This window comes from Sceloporus occidentalis, unplaced genomic scaffold, assembly GCF_023333645.1.
Source record: "Sceloporus occidentalis isolate IW3139 unplaced genomic scaffold, rSceOcc1.0.p SCAF_4, whole genome shotgun sequence".
Lineage (NCBI taxonomy): Eukaryota > Metazoa > Chordata > Lepidosauria > Squamata > Phrynosomatidae > Sceloporus > Sceloporus occidentalis.
Genome location: NW_028316984.1, coordinates 73,442,414 through 73,462,908, shown reverse-complemented (window position 1 = coordinate 73,462,908; position 20,495 = coordinate 73,442,414). Strand labels below are relative to the sequence as shown.

General features: G+C 40.3%; 1 protein-coding gene across 2 annotated transcripts in view; it reads right to left on the bottom strand.

Moving 5' to 3' along the window:
* The window catches only part of LOC149313993 (contactin-associated protein-like 5), a 508,214-nt gene that overhangs the window by 215,064 nt on the left and 272,655 nt on the right, over positions 1–20,495 (bottom strand). For both annotated transcript variants that reach the window (XM_089520319.1, XM_089520320.1), the window contains exons 8-10: positions 13,039–13,303; positions 6,515–6,664; positions 134–305 (exon numbers count right to left, since the gene is read on the bottom strand). In XM_089520319.1, coding sequence (XP_089376445.1) covers positions 134–305; positions 6,515–6,664; positions 13,039–13,303 — 587 coding nt within the window. The remainder of the gene's footprint in view (positions 1–133; positions 306–6,514; positions 6,665–13,038; positions 13,304–20,495) is intronic.

The window sequence follows — 20,495 nt, the reverse complement described above, 5'->3', positions numbered from 1 at the left end:
TATTTCTTATCAGCAGTTCTATTATCCCTAATATTAATAATGTTGATAGATTAAAAAAATTCTGTTATATAAAACTTATAAGCCACTTAGCTGAAAGAAAACAAAGCATAAGGAAAAAAGAGAGAATAATTACCTATCTTTGATGCCACAGAGATCAATGCAGAGATTGCTAAAATTCCCCAGGGAACCTTGCTGAACTAAAATGAGGTCCTTGGGCTGGTTATCAATAAAGATGAGTCTCATGCAGCCTTGAAAACCCATAATGGGATTTAAACATTTCAAATCGGTAAGATTGTCAGGGCACCCTGTGGGACAAAAAGGGGAGAAAAGAGTTAGATGAAGTATAGTTAAATAATAATTTATTTCTTGGGGATTTACCAATGTAAGATCTAATTATTCCTAGTGTTTTCATAACTTGCTCAACATGAGCATCTGATTACAAATTCTGTGGTAATAAAAAAAAATAAGAAAGAAAATGGACAATAATGTGATAAAAAGCATCTTGAACAAGTTCAGAGTTTTTGTTTGATTTTAAGACACAAAATGTACAACTCATCTAGAACCACCACATGTTGTCATGGTGAGGGAACAAAGACACTTGTGCAAGTTCAACATTTTTAGTGGTTGTTATTCCACCAGTATATATAGTGCTATATAAAAATAAAACAAAAAGTAAAGTATAATCCATATTTAATAAAAAAAATGTTGCCATTGTCTGTTGTATGGTTTTGCAGTGGCCTGCAGGGCCCAAATCACGGGGAAACATGTGGGAATTTCAATGAGGAGTACTTATTGGTTCAGCTCAGGGGTTAAAATAAAATTCAAAATATTTTGAAAATGGTTGAGAAAACATGTATCTTGACTATTGGGATAACCTGACAAGAATATTTTCAATTCACACTTTATTTTGCACAGAACTTCCTCCCCCCCGCCCCCTAGAAAACCCAATTTTGTTGTGCAGCAAATATTGTTTCATGGACAGAAATGTTTTCTATGGGGGAAGTGCACGTTTATGTGTGGAAATAGTCACCAACAAAAGCATTTTCTACACATTTCTGCAGAAAATGCTGCTTTCTGTGCAAAAAACAAACAAACAAACAAAAACTTGGAATAGTTTTCAAAAGCCGCATTGTGTTCAAAGGCTTTCTTGCAGCAGGACAAAACTGCTAAAATTGTTAATTGGTTCGTTTGAGAACTAATTTAGTAAAGAATTGCATCTTTAGTGCATTTAAATATCCTAAAATTTTCTACTTGGATTTGGCAGGAGCTTTTCAGAGTCCCAGGCAGAGAAAAGATTTTCACTTGGATTTAAATTGGAAATGCCAGGGCCCTCCTGATGATGTTTGCCCTAGTAGCATAATCTGGGATGAAGTCTGGAAAAATCCAACGGAGGTCATAAATTGCCTAAATTGACACTGAGTCCCATAAACAGTGGCTGGGCAACAGCAAAGATCTCTTTCAGAAATCTCCAAAAGGCCCATTACCAAATCTTATTCAAATGATCTACATCTGTTATTTATATGTTGTTCTCATAGCTCCCCACATAGTCCTATTTAGAGCAGTCATATCTACAATGATTTTGGAGTGTAAGAATATACACAGAAATGCTCAAGAAAACCCTTGCCCTGCTATCCATTACTTTACAGAAATTGATAAGCATATAAAAATCATCATAAAACATTGCAATTCAGTATGGAAATATGTGTCAACCACAGCTAATTAATTTTTAAGCCATTAAATCATACATGCACATGATTTCCCCAACAATTTCCTCTAACATACTAGATTTCCTCCAATTAATATGCATGTTAATATATGCTTTATGGGTAGAGAGATCTTGTTGCACCTTTGAGACAAACTGAAAGAAAGCATCTGAGGAAGTAGACTGAAGTCTATGAAAGCTCATGCTTCTTGTCTTTCCTCCTAAGTCCACCCTTTCACACTCCTTTTCTGTCTCTGTGGACAACATTTCTATTCAACCAGTCCAGCAAGCCCGCAGTCTTGGTTTTATCTTTGATTCTTCTCTGTCGTGTATCCCTCAGATCCAGACCACAGCCAAGGCTTGTAGATTCTCTTTATACAATATTGCCAAAATCCAACCATATCTCTCCACCTCTACTGCCAAGATCCTGGTCCATACCTTAGTGATCTCACGACTTGATTACTGTAACATCCTCCTGGCAGGGCTTCCTCTTTCTCACCTCCATCCTTTAATTTCTGTCTAGCATTCAGCTGCACGCATTATCACATCCGCCCACCGCTCTGACCATATCTCTCCTTTGCTGGCATCCCTTCACTGGCTCCCCCTCCCCTTCCGCATTCAGTATAAGCTCCTGCTGTCGATGTTTAAAGCCCTCCATGGGTTGGCCCCTCCTTACTTATCAGACCTTCTTTCTCCTCACCTTCCTACTCGGGCCCTCCGTTCTGGTAGTCAAGGTCTGCTGTCCCAGCCCAAGATTTCCTCTGCCCCATCTCAGATTCGCCCCTTTTCACTCACTGCCCCTCACTCCTGGAACCTTCTTCCCCCGCGAACAAGAGCCATCACTTCTTTAACCAGCTTCAAAACGGAGTTGAAGACCATACTGTTCAGAGAAGCGTTCCCAGGCCTTGCTTAATTGTCACTTGCCTCCCTGGATGAAGATTAACCATCCATTATGAAGCCAAGCCCTCCCTCCAGTCCACCTGCCTTGGTCCAGGCCTTGGAGGTAGAGAGGAACTGCTGGACCTCATCCCCTTCCCCATCACTACTCCCTTCTCCTTTTGTGTGGTGTCTTTTTAGATTGTAAGCCTGAGGGCAGGGAACCGTGTAATTAAAAAGACTGTATGTACAGCACTGTGTAAATTTACAGCGCTTTATAAATAAAGGTTAATAATAATAATAATGCTGCCAACTTCTTTCTCTCAGTTAGCCTCAAAGGAGCTACAAGATCTCTCTACATAATGATTCTACAGACTAATTTGACTGATATCTTTGAATTCTATGCTTTAGAGGATTAATGTGACAGAATTCATTAGGATGGGGTGCCACTCCTTTTGTCACATTCAAATAAATTGGAAGGCCTGCTGCCTCCAGAGATATAAGAATTGGAAAACATGTACAACCTAATCTGTGTGATTTCTTTGAGAAAACAGAAGGGGAAAGGATGGGAAGGGAATAGGAAAAGGAAGAAATTTCTGGAACCCAGATCACATCAGAAAAGCCGGGATTGTGAAATTATGGAAAAGAAGAAGTGAGCATTGGAGTGGAATGAGAGTGGGGATCATTTATTTAACAGGAGCCCAATCCCATTAACTTTTAGGTATAAAAGGTTAGTATTTTCCCCATGGGCCTGAATGGGAAAATGATGTTTGAAGTTTTTCTAGGAGATGAAGGTAACTTTTCTTCTTCTATTGATTATTTGTGGATAAACTGCAATTAATCCCTTTGTAAGGCATTTGGGAAATTAAGGATGAGGGGAACCTGTCCTCAAATTCACCCTGCATTTCTTTCTCTTTCTCTGTCTTGTCACCTTTCCCATTATGTTTCTTTTTTTAAGGTGAAGGTAAAAGTTTCCCCTTTGACATGATCATCAAGTTGTGTCTGACTGTAGGGGACAGGGCTCATGTCCGCTTCTAAGATGAGGGAGCCAGTGTTGTCAAATATGATTCTGTGGTTCTGCAACCAGCATGGCTGCACATCTGCTGTTACCTTCTCACCAAAATGGTACCTATTTATCTAATCACATATTTACATGCTTTCAAACTGCTAGGTTGGTAGAAACTGGGTCTAGTGACAGAAGCTTACTCCATCATGTGGCAGTTGGATCTTGAACTGCCCACCAGCTGACCATGCAGTCATCAGAGTTAGTGTCTTAACTGCCAAGCTACTACATATGTTTTTACCCACCTCCTTTTGTTAATACAACTAAGGTAAGATGGGTACAGAAAAGAGAGAGCTTGTTAGATATGTAATCTTTTAAATCAGACATGACACAGATTGAATTTGGCATCTGTGTCTTTCACATGTGAATTGTGCTTTACCATTAATCTTTGCAGGCTGCCCTTTTTGACTGGAAGTGGGAAGGCAGAAAGGCTGCAGTGATTCTGTTACGTAGAAAAACTTGATATGCATATGCTCAGAGACACTCAGAAATTTCAGCTGAAGGATTCATTCTTGATTCAGTGCCTGATCTTTGTAACTATAAACTTGTTGATTTTCTTGTAGTTGATCAGTGCCTTCTAACTGAAATACATCACATTTGTGTAACTTCTAAAAAAACAACATTTTACAAGGGAGTGTTGGTGGAGCTTGAAAGAGATGCAGATGATGGCAAACTGAACTAAAGACATCATAAGAGGAGATACCATACTTTAAGACAGCCCTTCCTAACCTGACATTTTCTAGTCATCCCACCATTGCCCAACAATGATCTGATTATGGGCTTTGCAGACTATTTGGGGAACAAATCAGGCAACTTTAAAAGGACAAAAAGTGGCCTTTTTAAGGAGGCTGCATCAAGAGTAAAAATCTCTCTGCCATTCTCTGTAAACCCACAGATCTGTACCAATGCTCCAAAAAACAAAACAAAAACAAAACACCATAAAAACAAAAAAACTTTTCCCAGATGTACTAACTCCAGTGGCCAGCTAATCTGGAAACAGCTATGCATTGTAATCTACCAAGGTTCATTGTCTGCTGTGTGTTGGAACTGAAAAACAGAGAACATCACACATGCAGCAGACATTACAGGCCTAATGCATGACTAGTGACTGCCTATGACTTCCTAGACTTGCTAACAATGTAGACTTATTCTAGGCTGTGTTCTGCATCACATCAGTTAGCAAGCTGAAACAGAAACAAAATTAAAGTGTCTTTGCACCTGGCTAAGCCATGAAAAGTCCATATAGCAGTGAAGCAACAGCTGGGTAAGGTTGAGGTAATGACTTCATGCCACCTGCTGACAAGGTATGTCCTAGAAACCCTATACCACCTTTTGGAATATGATGTTTGAACTGCAGCGAACGTAATGCCATCTTGCTTGGGTGATGTCAGCATGTGGGTGAAAAATGACTGCAATGTTTAGGGAGAAATAGAAAGGGAAAATAAAAATGTCATCTGATAGCACTGTGCACCCTGAATATAATCAGAGAATGCTGAGTAAACCCTCTGAAATATCAGAAGTGCAAAGATCAAATCAAAATGAAGTCTTTAAAGCCTACATATTTTTCAAGATAGTTTTAACAGAAACAGCATCACGTATAAAGAATAGCCAAAGAGTATTAAACTGGGACAAACATTCTTTTAATCTTGCTAGCATAGCCCCAAAATTTGGAATTGGATGACATGGTTCGAAAGCAGTTTAAAAGAAACAGACTAGAACTACAATGATCTGGGCAGGTACTATCATTGAAGATTTTCACACTGGCTCCAGCGCTACTAAAACATCCTCCAAACCACCCTAAAATGTGGGGAAAGAGCCTGTGTCTGAATGCCAGGTACACTTCCTGAATTGCCATGGAAACATGCCTCCCCCCTTTGCATCCCTGAATCGTTTCTGGGAGAGGATTTCCTCTGAACGCAAACCTTTAAAGTCTAGAATAAAGCCCTGAGTGGATTCACTGAACCCATAACATGGACATCATCAACACACCATGGTTGTAGTCCAGTGTGATGTGCGTCACACAGCCTTTCACTTTCCCTGATGTTGGTTTGGTGTCCTCAGGTGTGATGGAAGATGCTTGGTGTTCTCAGGTGTGGTGGAAGATGTCAGTATCTAATGGTGGTCAATAGCAATACTATTGTGAGTGATGAAGGTGGGCACACTACCTTGGCCTTTGCCTCAGGCAGCCACACATCTTAAACTGGCCCTATTAATAATCTGTTTTACACATGTATGATAGAAATGTGCCAGAATATTTTTGAAAATTAGATTTTTAAGATCCTATAGGCTCCACTGTTATCCACAAACAGAAGTGCCTACACTCAAATTATCTCTCTCTTCTTGGTTATATTTGTCTCCAAAGGAAAACAAGATATGCATTTGCAGGAATTTTATGTGAATTCAGAAATTATTCCTATTCTAGATTCATTGATTCAGCTGTGGACCAGCTATCATCCAGAACCTCATAATGACATCAAGCCCAGGAAGAGCTTGGAAAAGAGAAATCTGGTCTGACACCCCCACACAATTTCACCACCCCTACACAATACCATCATTCACAGTCTTCCCACAACCTTGCTACCATCTCATTAATTTCAGCCTTGGCAGGCTGTTTACAAAACTGACATGCTTTCATATTTGCTGGAATTGGAGAATAAAATCTGGCTTCTTCATATATTGCAACTGCTCATTTTTTATGGGTTTTGACAGCTGAAACCCCCAAACATTTTGTTTCTCAGTTTTCCAGGAGGCAATGCAATATAACTGTTTACCAACTGAATACATTTTTAAAAAGTATTTAAAACACACAAAACAAAATGGGACTGAGCCATAGGTTTTTTTAACCATTTTTACTAAGGTGGGAACCATCTTACCTCCAAAAAAGTAGCTGTGCCCTGAATAAATCTGAGAAACTGTGGTTGCATGAACAGCAGATGTGACATCATTATCTAGAGTTAGGGTGATGCGATGTCTTCTAGCATTGATGTTAACTGAGTGCCATAGGCCATCATATAGATTATTGCCTGGAAAAAAACACAGAGTATAAAACCAATCACAGAGGATAAGATGGACGAGAAGGAAGAGGTGATGCTTCTGAACAATTATGGTACTTCAGGAAAATAACAAAAATACCATCCAGAAATATCAAAGAGGAAAATGGTATAAACAGTGTAACACAAATGAATCTTGGTTCCCATGTGATTAACTATAAAATCAGATAATGTTGCAGCATATATCAGAAACTTTCCCATTCAGTTTAATGGAGGTGATATATACAAGGGTTTTTTTTTTATTTCTTTTCACTGCTGCCAATAGAGAGGAAAGTTCACTTTCCAGCACTTTCAATTTAAAATAAATAAATAAATAAATAAATAAATAAATAAATAAAAATGCAGTCTGGTCCAAATATGGCAATGGAATAAAGCTTTGGGCAAAGTCAAAATGAAAAGAAATTCACCTCCAGTTGCACATGCCAAATTTACTAAATACAGGAATTCTCCCAACACAGACTGGATCATCTTGTACCTGCCTGCCCTGTAGGTGTTAAAGTTGGGGAGTCCCTCATAAAAAAAAAAAGAGATGGCAGTTGTAATTCAGCACTACCGTGCCTAAATACACAGACATTCAAACTCAAATTTCTAAGAGCTAAGCACTCAAACCCTAGGCCTGAATTCACAAATTTGTTCTTCCCACACATTTTTGTGTGTGTATTTTTTTTAAAAAAATTGTGCATTTCTATATCAACTATGGAAAAAAAAAGAAGGTTGATGATTTCTCTAAAAATGCATTGAAATTCTCACTCATCCCCACACACTCCCCTCATTTCTAAACTAAATGAGGAAATTCTTCCTTAGTTATTGTGTTTTGATGTGGGTACACTGAAAGAGTTTTGTTCTCCCTTTTTTCCACCACATAATTGCTGACTTTGTATTTCTGACACATCTCAGTCTCTAGGAAAGAGTAATTCTTCAGAGCAGTCTTTTTGGCCTGATCACTTACTTTATTATCATTAACTTTCCACCCCTGACCTTTCTCCAAGGCTTGAACAGCATGTTTTGTCATGTCTCACAGCTGTCTCGCAGTGGATGCGCCATCGCCGTTTGAAGCTCAACATGTCCAAGACGGAGCTTCTTGTCTTTCCTCCTAAGCCCACCCTTCAACACTCCTTTTCTGTCTCTGTGGACAACATTTCTATTCAACCAGTCCAGCAAGCCCGCAGTCTTGGTTTTATTTTTGATTCTTCTCTGTTGTGTATCCCTCAGATCCAGACCACAGCCAAGGCTTGTAGATTCTTTTTGTACAATATTGCCAAAATCCGACCATATCTCTCCGCCTCTACTGCCAAGATCCTGGTCCATGCCCTAGTGGTCTCACGACTTGATTACTGTAACGTCCTCCTGGCTGGGCTTCCTCTTTCTCACCTCTGTCCTTTAATCTCTATCCAGGATTCAGCTGCACGCATTATCACATCCGCTCACCACTCTGACCACATCTCTCCTGTGTTGGCATCCCTTCACTGGCTCCCCCTCCCTTTCCGTATTCAGTATAAGCTCCTGCTGTCTATGTTTAAAGCCCTCCATGGGCTGGCCTCTCCTTACTTATCAGACCTTCTTTCTCCTCACCTTCCCTCTCGGGCCCTCCGTTCTGGTAGTCAAGGTCTGCTGTCCCAGCCCAGTATTTCCTCTGCCCCATCTCGGATTCACCCCTTTTCACTCACTGCCCCTCACTCCTGGAACCTTCTTCCCCCGCGAGCAAGGGCCATCACTTCTTTAACCAGCTTCAAAACAGAGTTGAAGACCATCCTGTTCAGAGAAGCGTTCCCAGGCATTGCATAATTGTTGCTTGCTATTTGATGTTCTTTTGGTGCCTGTTTTATCGAACCATTTCCTGTATTGCTATGAACTTTATATGTATTAGCCTACTAGCCTCACCACCTTTCCCTTCTCCTTTTACGTCATGTCTTTTTAGATTGTAAGCCTGAGGGCAGGGAACCGTCTAATTAAAAACATTGTATGTACAGCGCTGTGTACATTTACAGCGCTTTATAAATAAAGGTTAATAATAATAATAACTACAAAAATCCGATATTACACAAAATATCCAATATGGAGCATCACATGTCAGTTTTAAATGTCTGGAGTGGCTGAATTTTGACTTTAATTGTGAACCTCATAAACTTTCAGAGTATCTGAGCTTTAGAAACCATTTGATTTATTTTCCAAACTGTATCATGTCATTGGATTACCAATCTTAGTTCTAAATTAAATCTTTACTTGAATGTCTAATTGTTTTTAGTTGAATTCATTTCTAGGCAAATTTGTTATGGATCAGAGGTGAGATACACACACATACGTTTCAATTTTTGAGTCAAGGTGTGCATGTTTGATGAATACATATCTTTGGCAGAACAAATTCTAGATAAATTGGGAGTATTGGATAGTCAATAATAATAATAATAATAATTATTATTATTATTATTATTATTTGTATACCGCTATTCTAATACAGATCACAGAGGTTTCCAACATTAAAATTCCACAAAACAATGGTTACAATAATATCTCAACAAAGTGCAAACCCACCCTCCATACCAACAAGAAACCAACATGAACAGACCAAGACCATACAGAGCTACGACAGATTAAAACCATAAAAAAACATGCAATAGCTGAATTGACAATATACATCATCGAAGGGGATTAGAGTAACATTGGTGCTCATGGGGGGAAAGCCAGGCGGAAGAAGGTCTTCAAGTTCCTCTTAAATGCATCTAGGGAGGTGACAGTGCAGAGCTCATTGGGCAAAGAGTTCCAAAGCTGTGGGGCTGAGCTCGAGAAAGCTCTCTGAGATGACCTATATCTACAATTAGGAACTTCAAGTAGATGTTTCTCGCCCGATCTCAGAGTGCGGGGTGGATTATATGGGGAGAGGCGGTCCTCCAAGTACCCTGGGCTCAAGCCATTTAGGGCTTTATAGGTTATAACCAACACCTTGTATTGTGCCCGGAAGCGCATCGGCAGCCAGTGTAGATCTTTTAAGATAGGTGTTATATGGCTGGTCTTGGAACATCCAGTGACCAACCTTGCTGCCATATTCTGAACCAATTGTAGCTTCCGGGTTTGGTACAAGGGTTGCCCCATGTAGAGCACATTGCAGAAATCCAACCGAGAGGTTACCAGAGCATGTACAACCGTTTCAAGGTCCCCCCAGTCTAGGTAGGGTCGCAGCTGGCATATCAACCAAAGCTGATAACAGGCGCCTCTGACTGTCGCATCCACCTGAGATGTTAGGTGGAGCGACAAATCCAGAAGCACCCCCAGACTGCGGACTGAGTCCTTCACAGGGAGCGTGACCCCATTCAGGACAGGTGGAAATATCTCCATCCCCGGGCCTAGAGAACCTATCACGAGTACTTCCGTTTTCTCTGGATTCAAACTGAGTCTGTTTTCCCTCATCCAGCCCATTACTGACTCCAGACAGGCATTTAGAGGAGAGATGCCACCCCTAATCGCTGCATCCGTCGGAGACACAGAGAAGCATATTTGGGTGTCATCAGCGTACTGATAACACCGCGCCCTGTGTCTCCGGATGATCTCTCCCAGGGGCTTCATGTAAATGTTAAATAGCATGGGGGACAGAATGGCTCCTTGAGGAACACCAGATGTAAGTGCCCTCTTGTCGGAGCACACGTCCCCCAGCTGCACCATCTGGAATCTGCCCGAAAGGTAGGACAGGAACCACTGAAGTGCAGTGCCCCCGATTCCCAACTCTCTTAGGTGTTCCAGAAGGATACCATGGTCAATGGTATCGAAGGCCGCTGAGATGTCCAAAAGCACTAGCAGGGACACACTCCCCCTGTCCATGCCCAGACGGAGATCATCGACCAGGGCGACCAGGGCAGTCTCAACTCCATAGCCCGCCCGGAAGCCAGTTTGAAATGGGTCCAGAATATCTGTCTCATCCAAGATCCCTTGAAGCTGGACGGCCACTGCCCTCTCGATCACCTTCCCTAAAAATGGAAGCAGCGAGACAGGCCGATAATTATTCCGAATCAGGGGGTCTAGGGAGGGCTTTTTTAACAAAGGTTTTACGACGGCCATTTTTAGACTAGATGGAAACCGCCCTTCCCTGAAGGATCAGTTAATTATGCAATGTAACATATCTGCTACAGTCGCTCCCCCTTGCGCTGCCAGCCATGAGGGACAGGGATCGAGTGAACATGTCGTCTTGTCCACATCCTCGGTACTGACAGACTCAAAATGATCCAGTATAACTGAGTCCACAGAAGCTCTGGACACCTCTACTCTGGATTCTGTACTAATACTGGCGTCGAGATCAGATCTTATATGAGAGATTTTATCCGCGAAGAAATTGTTAAATTCGTCACAGCAGGCTTTGGATGGTTCCAAAATGATCAGTTAAACTCACAAACTGCCCTAGCTTAGACATGTAACTATGGAATTTGTGGTTTTCCGATCTAGTAAACTACTAAACTACATTTAATAGCATTTGCTTACACAGGTTAGGACAAGCCAGACCATAAGAGGAATTCCTGTGACAGTTAAGCTTTGCTGGACAGGAAGGTTTTCCTGAGCTTTGATGCTCTATCTTTGGGTTTATTATTTTGGTCTTGACTTCTAATCTCCTCCTCTGTTACGGCTCCTGTTTTGCCCTTTGATTCTGATGACGGATGTATTCACCGCGTTTTCTCATCCTCAATAAAAAACAATGCCTCAGTGCATCAAGATACTAGATTAAAATGGTGGGGAAACCCAATTTTGTTACTGTATTTCAAAAACATTTTTTCTTTTTGCAGAAAATTCATTGGCACAAAAGTGTGCAAAATACTCAATTATTTCATGCAAATTTACTATTTTGCTAAATAGGCCCAAAATGAGGGGGGAATCAAATATGCGCCAAAAAGTATTGTAAAGTCTTATTGCATGTGGCAATAAAGTAAGCAAATATGTGCATCTCTTTCTCTAACTGCTTTTTCCTTTCTGATTAATGTTTTGCCCACAATTTCTGGCTTCTTGTTTTTGACTGATGAGCCAAGACTGACTGCAGCCCATGGTCCAGTCCTGATATCCTATAACCAAGGAAACTCTGCACTTCCTGATATGTTTTACCATGTTTAGGAAAGCTACTCCACTCAGTTGAACTAAAGCTGAGGTGAGCAACTATGGCCCTTCCAAATGGTTTTGGCCCACATCTCTCAGCTGTATATAGTTTCTTTAAGCTTTATTCATCCAGCCCACATTACTGTAAGTCAGGGAAGAACAGTTACAAAGAAAGAATGTTGAAAAATAAAATCTCTTATCAAAAATAAGAAAAGGGGAGATCCAGCTTTGAATCTTCATAGAATTTAAATGACACCTTTGAATCCATTTAAGAGTCAATCAAAATCTTAAAGATGCTACAGAATAGTTTCATTTGAAACCACTTAAAGTTCAAATAAAGAATTATATGGTATCTTAAAGACTTTAATTTTATGAATTTAGTATGACGGTACTAAATAATGGTATGAATTTAGTTAATGTGATATAGCTAAGGTCTAAATCCAGTTGCTAGCCTCAATGAGAGTAGGCACATTAAATTACAGAAGGCCCTCCTTTTGGGAAGGCTTCTAATCTGAGATTTTAACAATCCATGAATCACCACACCTCAAATTATTCAATGGTGGTAATATGAATGCCCACATGCTAAAGCATGGGAATTAATATTATTGCCATTGAATAATATGGAGTGTGATTGTCCACATGTTTTGCCACCTGCAAAAAAGGGGGGGGGGGGTTGAATCCCCAGCATTACAGATGGGCTGCTGTAATGGAGTTTACTTAAGTGTGTTTACTATTCAGCAATTCATTCAATGGATTTACTTTAGATTGGATTAGCAACTGCAACTGGACCATAATCTTTTCCTTTGAAGAATTGCTAAATATTTAAGGTATTTCAAAATTATTTGTATTTGGGGGCAAATAATGGCATGGTTACTTTCTCCCATGTTAGGAGAAAGGTGAGGTATAAATAAAATAAAAAATAAACAAATTGGAAATTTCACAACTCTGGACTTTTTCTGTTTCTCTATGACTTATCTTTTGAATTGTCATTTCAGCATCCAGTGTCCTTCAGACTAATATCGAGCCCAGAGCTTGTTGTCATATAAACCACAAAGCATATTGTTAAGTTTTCCTTTTCACTATTTGTCAGAGATACTAAAATACCTATTATTATTATTATTATTATTATTATTATTATTATTACTACTATCAACTTGGTTTCTCCAATTAAACATTCCCTTGAAGAAAATGATGTGTTATGGTTCATGTTCTCATTTAACAATAATACTAGGAACAAAAGAGAGGAGGGAAACTGCTACTGGGCAGACATGAAATACCTGCATTGATGGCCACATGTTTTTCTGCTGCCTTCTGGATGATGAGTGCCAACCTCCCATGCTGGAGAAACAAGAGGAGTGAGCCAGAATCTCTTGACAGCTCAGTGGACAGGAGGAGACCATCCTTGTTCCATGTGCGAAACTGGAAGCTGACTGACAGGCCATCAAGCTGGGGAGTGCCTGGTAACAGCAAGTAACTGCTGTTGGAGCTGTCGAAGGTGATGGGAGTGATTTGTGGTTCTGAGCAGGCAAAAGTCACATTACCCTGGAAAGTAATAAAAGAAAGAGGTGGGAGTAACACAACAAACAACAATCAAGCTGTTTCCCCATCCGGCTACTCTGAACACCCTGCTGTTATTACAACAGCAGGACCACAAGGCAATGTAGCTTTAGTATTATACTACATATATGGACAGACCCACACTCACATAGAGAATCAGAAGGTTTCTCAGTTTACTAAGCATATTTTCTTGCTGAGATACTGAATCATCTTCTTACAGGCTTGATAATGAGTAACTTGCTGTTGTGCTGAATAGGAGCAGCAAACTGAACTAAGGAAATACACATGTTGGTGTTATGCTGAGATTTTATGTTTTTGGGGCAAACATAAATGGAAGTTTTCATTCCCTGTCTGGGTTGGTGTTCAAAGATTATCAGTAGAATCCATCATGACTTAAGTAAAGAAAAACCCAGGTTTAATTTCAGCAGGTATATCTTATTTTAAATGCCAAATCAGTAAAACAACAGCCATTCAGTACTGTACTTGTTCTTCAATAAACAGGCCAATTTGGCCTGTATCAATAAACCTGGTTGGATGTGCATGTCTGTCTGTCTCAGTTTGACCCACCTTGAATATCGGTGCATCAGCAGATGAAACTGTGGTGGGGATGCAGGGAGTAACTGTAGTTTGTTCCTCCCCCAACAAGGTGCCCTATCCATCAGGGTTTCAGTGTGTATCTGTGAATGTGCGTAGCTGGGACTGACAGGGGTGTCTCATCCACAGAGTCACAATGAGTTGGAATTGATTTGAGGACAGTTAACAACAAACAACAATCAATAAAGGAGAGCCCCTCGAGCTCTATGTGTGCACTTCCCACACTGCTGTTTAAAAGCTCTACTTCCTCAGCTAGCTAGAGTGATTTTTGGGGAGTTGTTGATTGTCCATATGGTGTGCAGTGTGGGGAATTTCAACATCCATGATGATGTTGAAACTTCTCTGTTAGGATAGCTCAGGATGACACGTCCCACATGGAAACCATGTGTCTGTCCCAAGTTGTTTCTGGCTCAACACATGCTAATGGACACAATCTAGGCCTTTGTTTGCTGGATGGGATGATGGTGCTGATCTGGGGATGGTGGAACTTTCTATAGTTCTGTTTCATGGATGGATTTTCAGCCAGTGAATTTTAGATTTGATGGGATCCAGAGTACATAGAAGTGGTAGACCAATGAAAATGGTCTACCCAGGAGACTGACAAACCTAGATAATTTCCTGATGGCTATTTCCTTGCTATTTTCAGGAGTACTTGACTTCTGGAATGGAGAAATAGCTATGCTGATAGACACCATCACTCCTGAGTGTCCTTTCTGACAGAGTGGAGCTTAGTCAGCTCAATCATACTCTAGCAAGACAACAGCAGTGAAATTAGTCAGATAGGAATTAGAGTGCCATTGCCTGAATGCTTGGAGTGAGACTAATTGACAATAAGCTAGAATCTGTTTAAAAGCAAAATGAAACTTTCTTTTCTGTGACTATTACCTCTGCAAAGGTCCATCAATGGAACTGTTACTTGTGGTTTGGCATCTTCACTAGGATCACTCAAACCATTCAACAGATTACTGTTGGTAAGATTATCTTGGCCGACTCTTTGCAGGCAAAGTTGTTTGGATTCATTCTTATTTAGACATTACAGTAGACACAGATTCAGCAAGTACAATTCTGGCCCCACTTGTCCAATTTGTTCCACCTCAGGATGTGGACATTGGAGAGATGAGAGGCACTGAAAGTGTTATAAACCCTTCCTACTCTTGTTTCATTAAGAAAGCCAAAGAGAAGTGGTTGAGTAGGTCAAGGGAGTGGTGACTCCTCTTTCAGCAGGGCAGGGTCTCAAAATGCCTGAAGGAGGTTGCTGGAAGACTTTCAGTGGGGGGAAAAACCCTTCCAAAAATTATCTGCAAAGTGTTGGCCAAATTGTTGGTACTGCTGACTCCCCAATGGTTCAATCATGGTTTCTTTCTGGGCTGAGTATCTGGGATGGAAGCACTGTTTAACAGTCACTCCATTCTTCTGGAAAGGATGCTTACAAGATGGTGCTTCAGGATTCCTATTCAATTCCTTGGCTGCTGGCCACGGAGTTCTTCAGGACTCAGTGTTTTCCCTAAGCTATTAATCTTCCACATAAAGCTGCTGGGAGATGTTGTCTGGAGCATGGGGTTTCGTACTGCCAATACGCTGATGATACTCAACTCTTTTTGTCCTTACAATCTAATTCCAAGGAAGCTGTTTTGGTGCTAAAAACAATATCTGATATCTGTAATGGTTCAGAGAAGGGTTAACAAACTGAAGTTTAGCCCAGATACAAGGTCCTCATGATCAGTTAAAAGAGTTATGGGGGGGGGGGGGATTCAGCCTGTGCTGTTTGGGGTTGTACTCCTGCTGAAATGTAGCTTTGCAGTTTGGGACATGGACAGTTCCCTATTTGTTGTTGTTCACGTTCTGACAGACTTTTAGGATTTGACTGCAATGAAGTTTCAATGAAGTGCTGATCTTTATCTTATGCATTTTAATGGATTTTAAATAGCTTTAATTATATAGTTTGCCTTTTAAAAATAAATTTTATAGGTTTTCTGATGCCTGTTCATGTATTTTAATCTGTATTTGTTTTAACATTTGAAAGTCAACTTGAACCCTAGTACTGAGTGTGGTGGTGGTGGTGGTAAAGGAGGAGAAGGAAGAGTATTCAGTCCTGCTGTTATGGATGCATAACCTAGAGTTACAGATCTATAACTGATCTGTATTCAGTAAGACTACACAGTCTTATTGGAAACCTGAATTATTATGTCTCCTTAACCAACTAGCTGATCTAGGATTCCAGCAAATGACAACAAAAACAATAACAACAAAACAACAACAACTAGATACCAGATGTCTTCCTTGGTTTCAGTAAAGCAGATTGACCATTGGATTGTAGAAGTGCATCATATACTACAACCACTTTGCTGGTTTATCTGCCTTGCTGGGATATCATGAAAATATGCTTCACCTTGTACTGATCTTACCCCACTTCTGTGCCCCCCCCCCCCAATATCTAGACCCAAAGTACTTCTCAAGGTTTTACACTGCAGCTGGCCATATTCTGTCATTGCTCTTTTCCAGCCTGAGGGCAGGGAACTGTCCAATTAAAAAGATTGTACGTACAGCGCTCTGTAAATTTACAGCGCTTTATAAATAACAGTTAATAATAATAATAATAATAATATATTTCCAGAGGAGTCCTGTTGCAGTGAGTGGAGACACCCTTGGAGCTTTCCACCTAACTCTTGATATCAAAGTTATTTCAGATCTAAATGCCCTCTTGTGCAGTAGATGGAGTTTTAGTGTCTTTGTTCTTAGTAATTTCATTGTAGTCTATTCAACCAAGTCATATTACAAGCAATTGCTATGAAAATTAACAATAGAGGAAGAGGAAGCATATATTCACATCACTTTTAAAGAAAGGGGGGAAAAAGAACCAGAGTGTTTCAGGCCAGTGGTATGGTGTTATAACTGCTTGCTTTTGAACCAAGGCACTTTGTGAAATATCAACTGAAATCTGATAAACCCCACTGAAGTAAAAAGCTTTCTCTGTGATACAGCCTCTCATTAGAGCTGGTTTTTCATTCTAACAGGATCATTAGAAGGAACAAAAGATGACTGATGCATGGGAAGTTATAGGGTGCTTGGGGATTCCCTCATTGAAAGGATAGGGCAAGATGATGGAAGGGCTTATAATCACTTTCAATAGCTTTTAAGCATTCTTGGTTGAGGTGGAAATTAAACCAAGTTCTCAAAAAAAAGATTTAATTCCTGGGAAGATGAAACAAAAGCTTCCATGGAATCTTTCTCTCTCTCCCCCCCCCCCCCCCACACCTTTTCTTTTTTAGATTATAAGACAAAGAAAATCAGAACAAGAAACATGTGTATTTCAATGAATCCATTTTGAATGGTGTCTTATCTGTGACACATCTAGAATGATCTACACTGAAAAGTTGGCTACCTAATCAAACCCTGGGTAAAATGAACACTGACATTGTTTCAATTGAAGAGAGGATGCAATGAGCACCTATTTTGTTTGTTATAATTAGATATTGGCACAGAGTCACCTAAGATTGCCAGATAGCCACTCAGAGGCTATGCAGACCGCCTCTAAGGGGTGGCTTGCAGCCGTTTTCAGTTGCGCCAGATTGGGGCCACAGCAACCGCACACTGCTGCCCTGATTGGATGTTTCCAGGGCACAATAGCTATGGCACCACAGCTTTAAGATGCTCCTTTGGCACTGAATTGTGTGGATGCAGCACCAGAGGAGTGCCGTGATACCATGGGCTATGTGGAATGGCGTGCGGCATCACGTTGCCCTGGGTGCAGAGTCGGGTTGTGCGTCATGTGAATGCCACACCCTGACTTTACCCCTAGGTCAGCCTTTATGGCCGGTGTGTGCACAGCCCCTTAGTGACAGATACTTAGTGAAAAGATGGTCTTTTCTCCCAATATAACATGAAATTCATTCCATATGTTATAGTGGTGGTGGTGGGGTGGTGGAGTTACAATTTTGGTAAAGTTCACATAACAGACATCCAAATTGGTACAGTTCTTTTGGAAGTGATTGTGTGTGCAAGTGCATGTGATATTCTGGACTTTTCAGGTAAAATGTTTCCCTTATTAGTTATTAAGCAATATAGTTGTGCATGCACTGTCATTTAGATGTATGTGGTAAGGATGTATCAGAAAAAAGTGAGAGAATGGAATGCTAGAACTGAGTGGTGACTGGTGATATGTCTGAGAGGATTTTGAAAAGCTGGGTAGATCAGCTTGTTAGGGATGAGAGGGTGTCTGTCAAGATTAGTTAGAGTGGAGGTTTAGAAGTTTGAGTGGTGAGGAGAGTGATCAGAGTTAGCTAGGAGATGAATGTCTGAGAGAGTGTGAGAGATAACCTGAGCCTCTGAGAACACTACATATTGGAAAGTTAAGCACTGACATAGTATCTGGGGTAAAGGCAGATAATAAAGAATGATGGCATCTGGTGGGGATAGAAGATAAATAAAATCTCACACAGGAACCATGGGGGTATCTAGGAGGTCCACACAACAGATCACCACAGCAGTGGGACGGGAAGAAGTACTCACATTGTTGGCAGAAGTGAGGCAATGGTTGAGATTAATGGAAGCCCTCATAGTTGGTGACAGCAGAGGGATAGGCAAAACCCCAAGGTGTACACATGCAGACACATATGGATTTTGATATATCATGTCAAGAATACATATATAGTCCACGTTTTAGCCCAATTTATACTGGAAGGCCCTTTAGTTATTGCTACTGATCATATGTCAAGTTTTTACCCAACTGTCAAGAGAACTGTGGAAATCTCTTCTGCTGTTAAACTGTCAATGAGAAAAAAACCTGTTTTGCCCTGTTCTTATATCCATGAGATACACACACAGAACTCCTGAGTGTACTTGTATATTTACACAATGCACTTGTATATTTACACAGTTATATCTACTATGGGTATACTTTTCAATGTGACTGAATAAAGAGTATTATAAATGACCTTTTGAGCTATAATACAGATTCTCCAGGAAGTAGGGTTGTCATAATTCTCTACCACAAACCAGGACAAAATGTAGGACAAAATGTAGATCAAATGTAGGACAATTGTAGGATAAATTTAGCCCCAAATGAAGGACATTTAAGGTCCTCCATTTTTCTTAAATGTCCTCCATTTTGGGTGAAATTTTATCCTACAATTGTCCTACATTTTGGTCTAAATTTTGTCCTACATTTTGTCCCATTTTGTGGTAGAGAATTATGGCAACCCTACCAGGAAGCTATTGTTCAAAAGAGCAACTTACTGAATATGCTGATACAGTCAGCCGTTCATATCCATGGATTCTTTATCCATGGATTTGGCTTGAAAATATTTTTAAAAAGAGATTAATTCCAGACATCAAACCTCGATTTTGCTATTTTATATATGGGATACCATTTCACTATGCCACTGCACTTAATGAGACTTGAGTATCCACAGATATTAATATCCATGGGGGCGGGGGGGCTGTCTTGGAACAAACCCCCAGTGGATACCAAGAGTCTACTGCATTTACTGACAATATATGGTAAGGGAGCTGGTTAAAGGGCAACACAAGAAATATGGCAGTGGTTGCAGCCACCATCATTCTGTTCACCAGACTTCTCAATGATTTAATAGATGTGATTTGTAGGACTGAGGAAGCAAACTTGTTAACTTACAAAGTCTTTTCTGAAATAGCTAATATAATAAACAGCTGAACTCATTTAAATTGAAAACCAAAGTTTTCCATGCCTTTGGAATAGAATAAGAAGTTTCTAGCCTCCAGAGAAGAAGCAGAAGATCAGATGTGTCTAGCAGCTAAAAACTCCATCTAGTGCTCATCTGGCATTTGAGAACTCCATTGAGTCCAATGTTTCCAGTCTGATTAATGATTCCTTTAACAGGTACTGAAATCTACTCTAAGGGGGCTTCTGCTGCTTTTATTACAATCTGAACTTCCTAAATCCAGTCAATTAAATGGAGATATTTAACATTTCCTTGGTAGATACTGTCCCAGCCCTCATTCACTCAGACAAGTGTTCTGCCATTATCTTTTTTTCCAGGAATGACAAGGCAAGCAAGGGAATTGTCTTTGTTGTAACAAGCAGATCATTGTAGAAACTATCAAAGCAGAAACAAGTTGTTTAGTCAAAATCATTACAAGAGAGACACCACTTATTCATTGTGGGTATTCATGTGTGATTAGAACCTATAAACCAATAACTGGTGGGTGGAGATGGGGAAATAGGTTTAAAAGGAGAGCAAAGCAAAATTTACTGGAAGTCTTCACTGATTTTCCAGCAAACTCCTTAGGAAATCTTGTATAATCTGACCAACCCAGTATCATAGTAATCCTATTTAGTCAAGGTGTGTGTACTGCCTGCCGGAGCAATACCTAAAATAGCCCTTTTCTGAATTTATTCCATTGTAGTTAATTATTTCGTATTTGAAGAAAGGTGATGTTTGTGAGTGCAAGTGATGAGTCTAATTAACATATCAGAGGCAATACCAAGAGACAGAAAAGCATTAATCTCAGTGCCTCCTCCAACGTTAGTGTAGCTAGATTTAACACCTGAATGAGAACAGAGGGTGCCTTCTGAACCACTTGGCCTTGAAGTCCAGACTTTTAT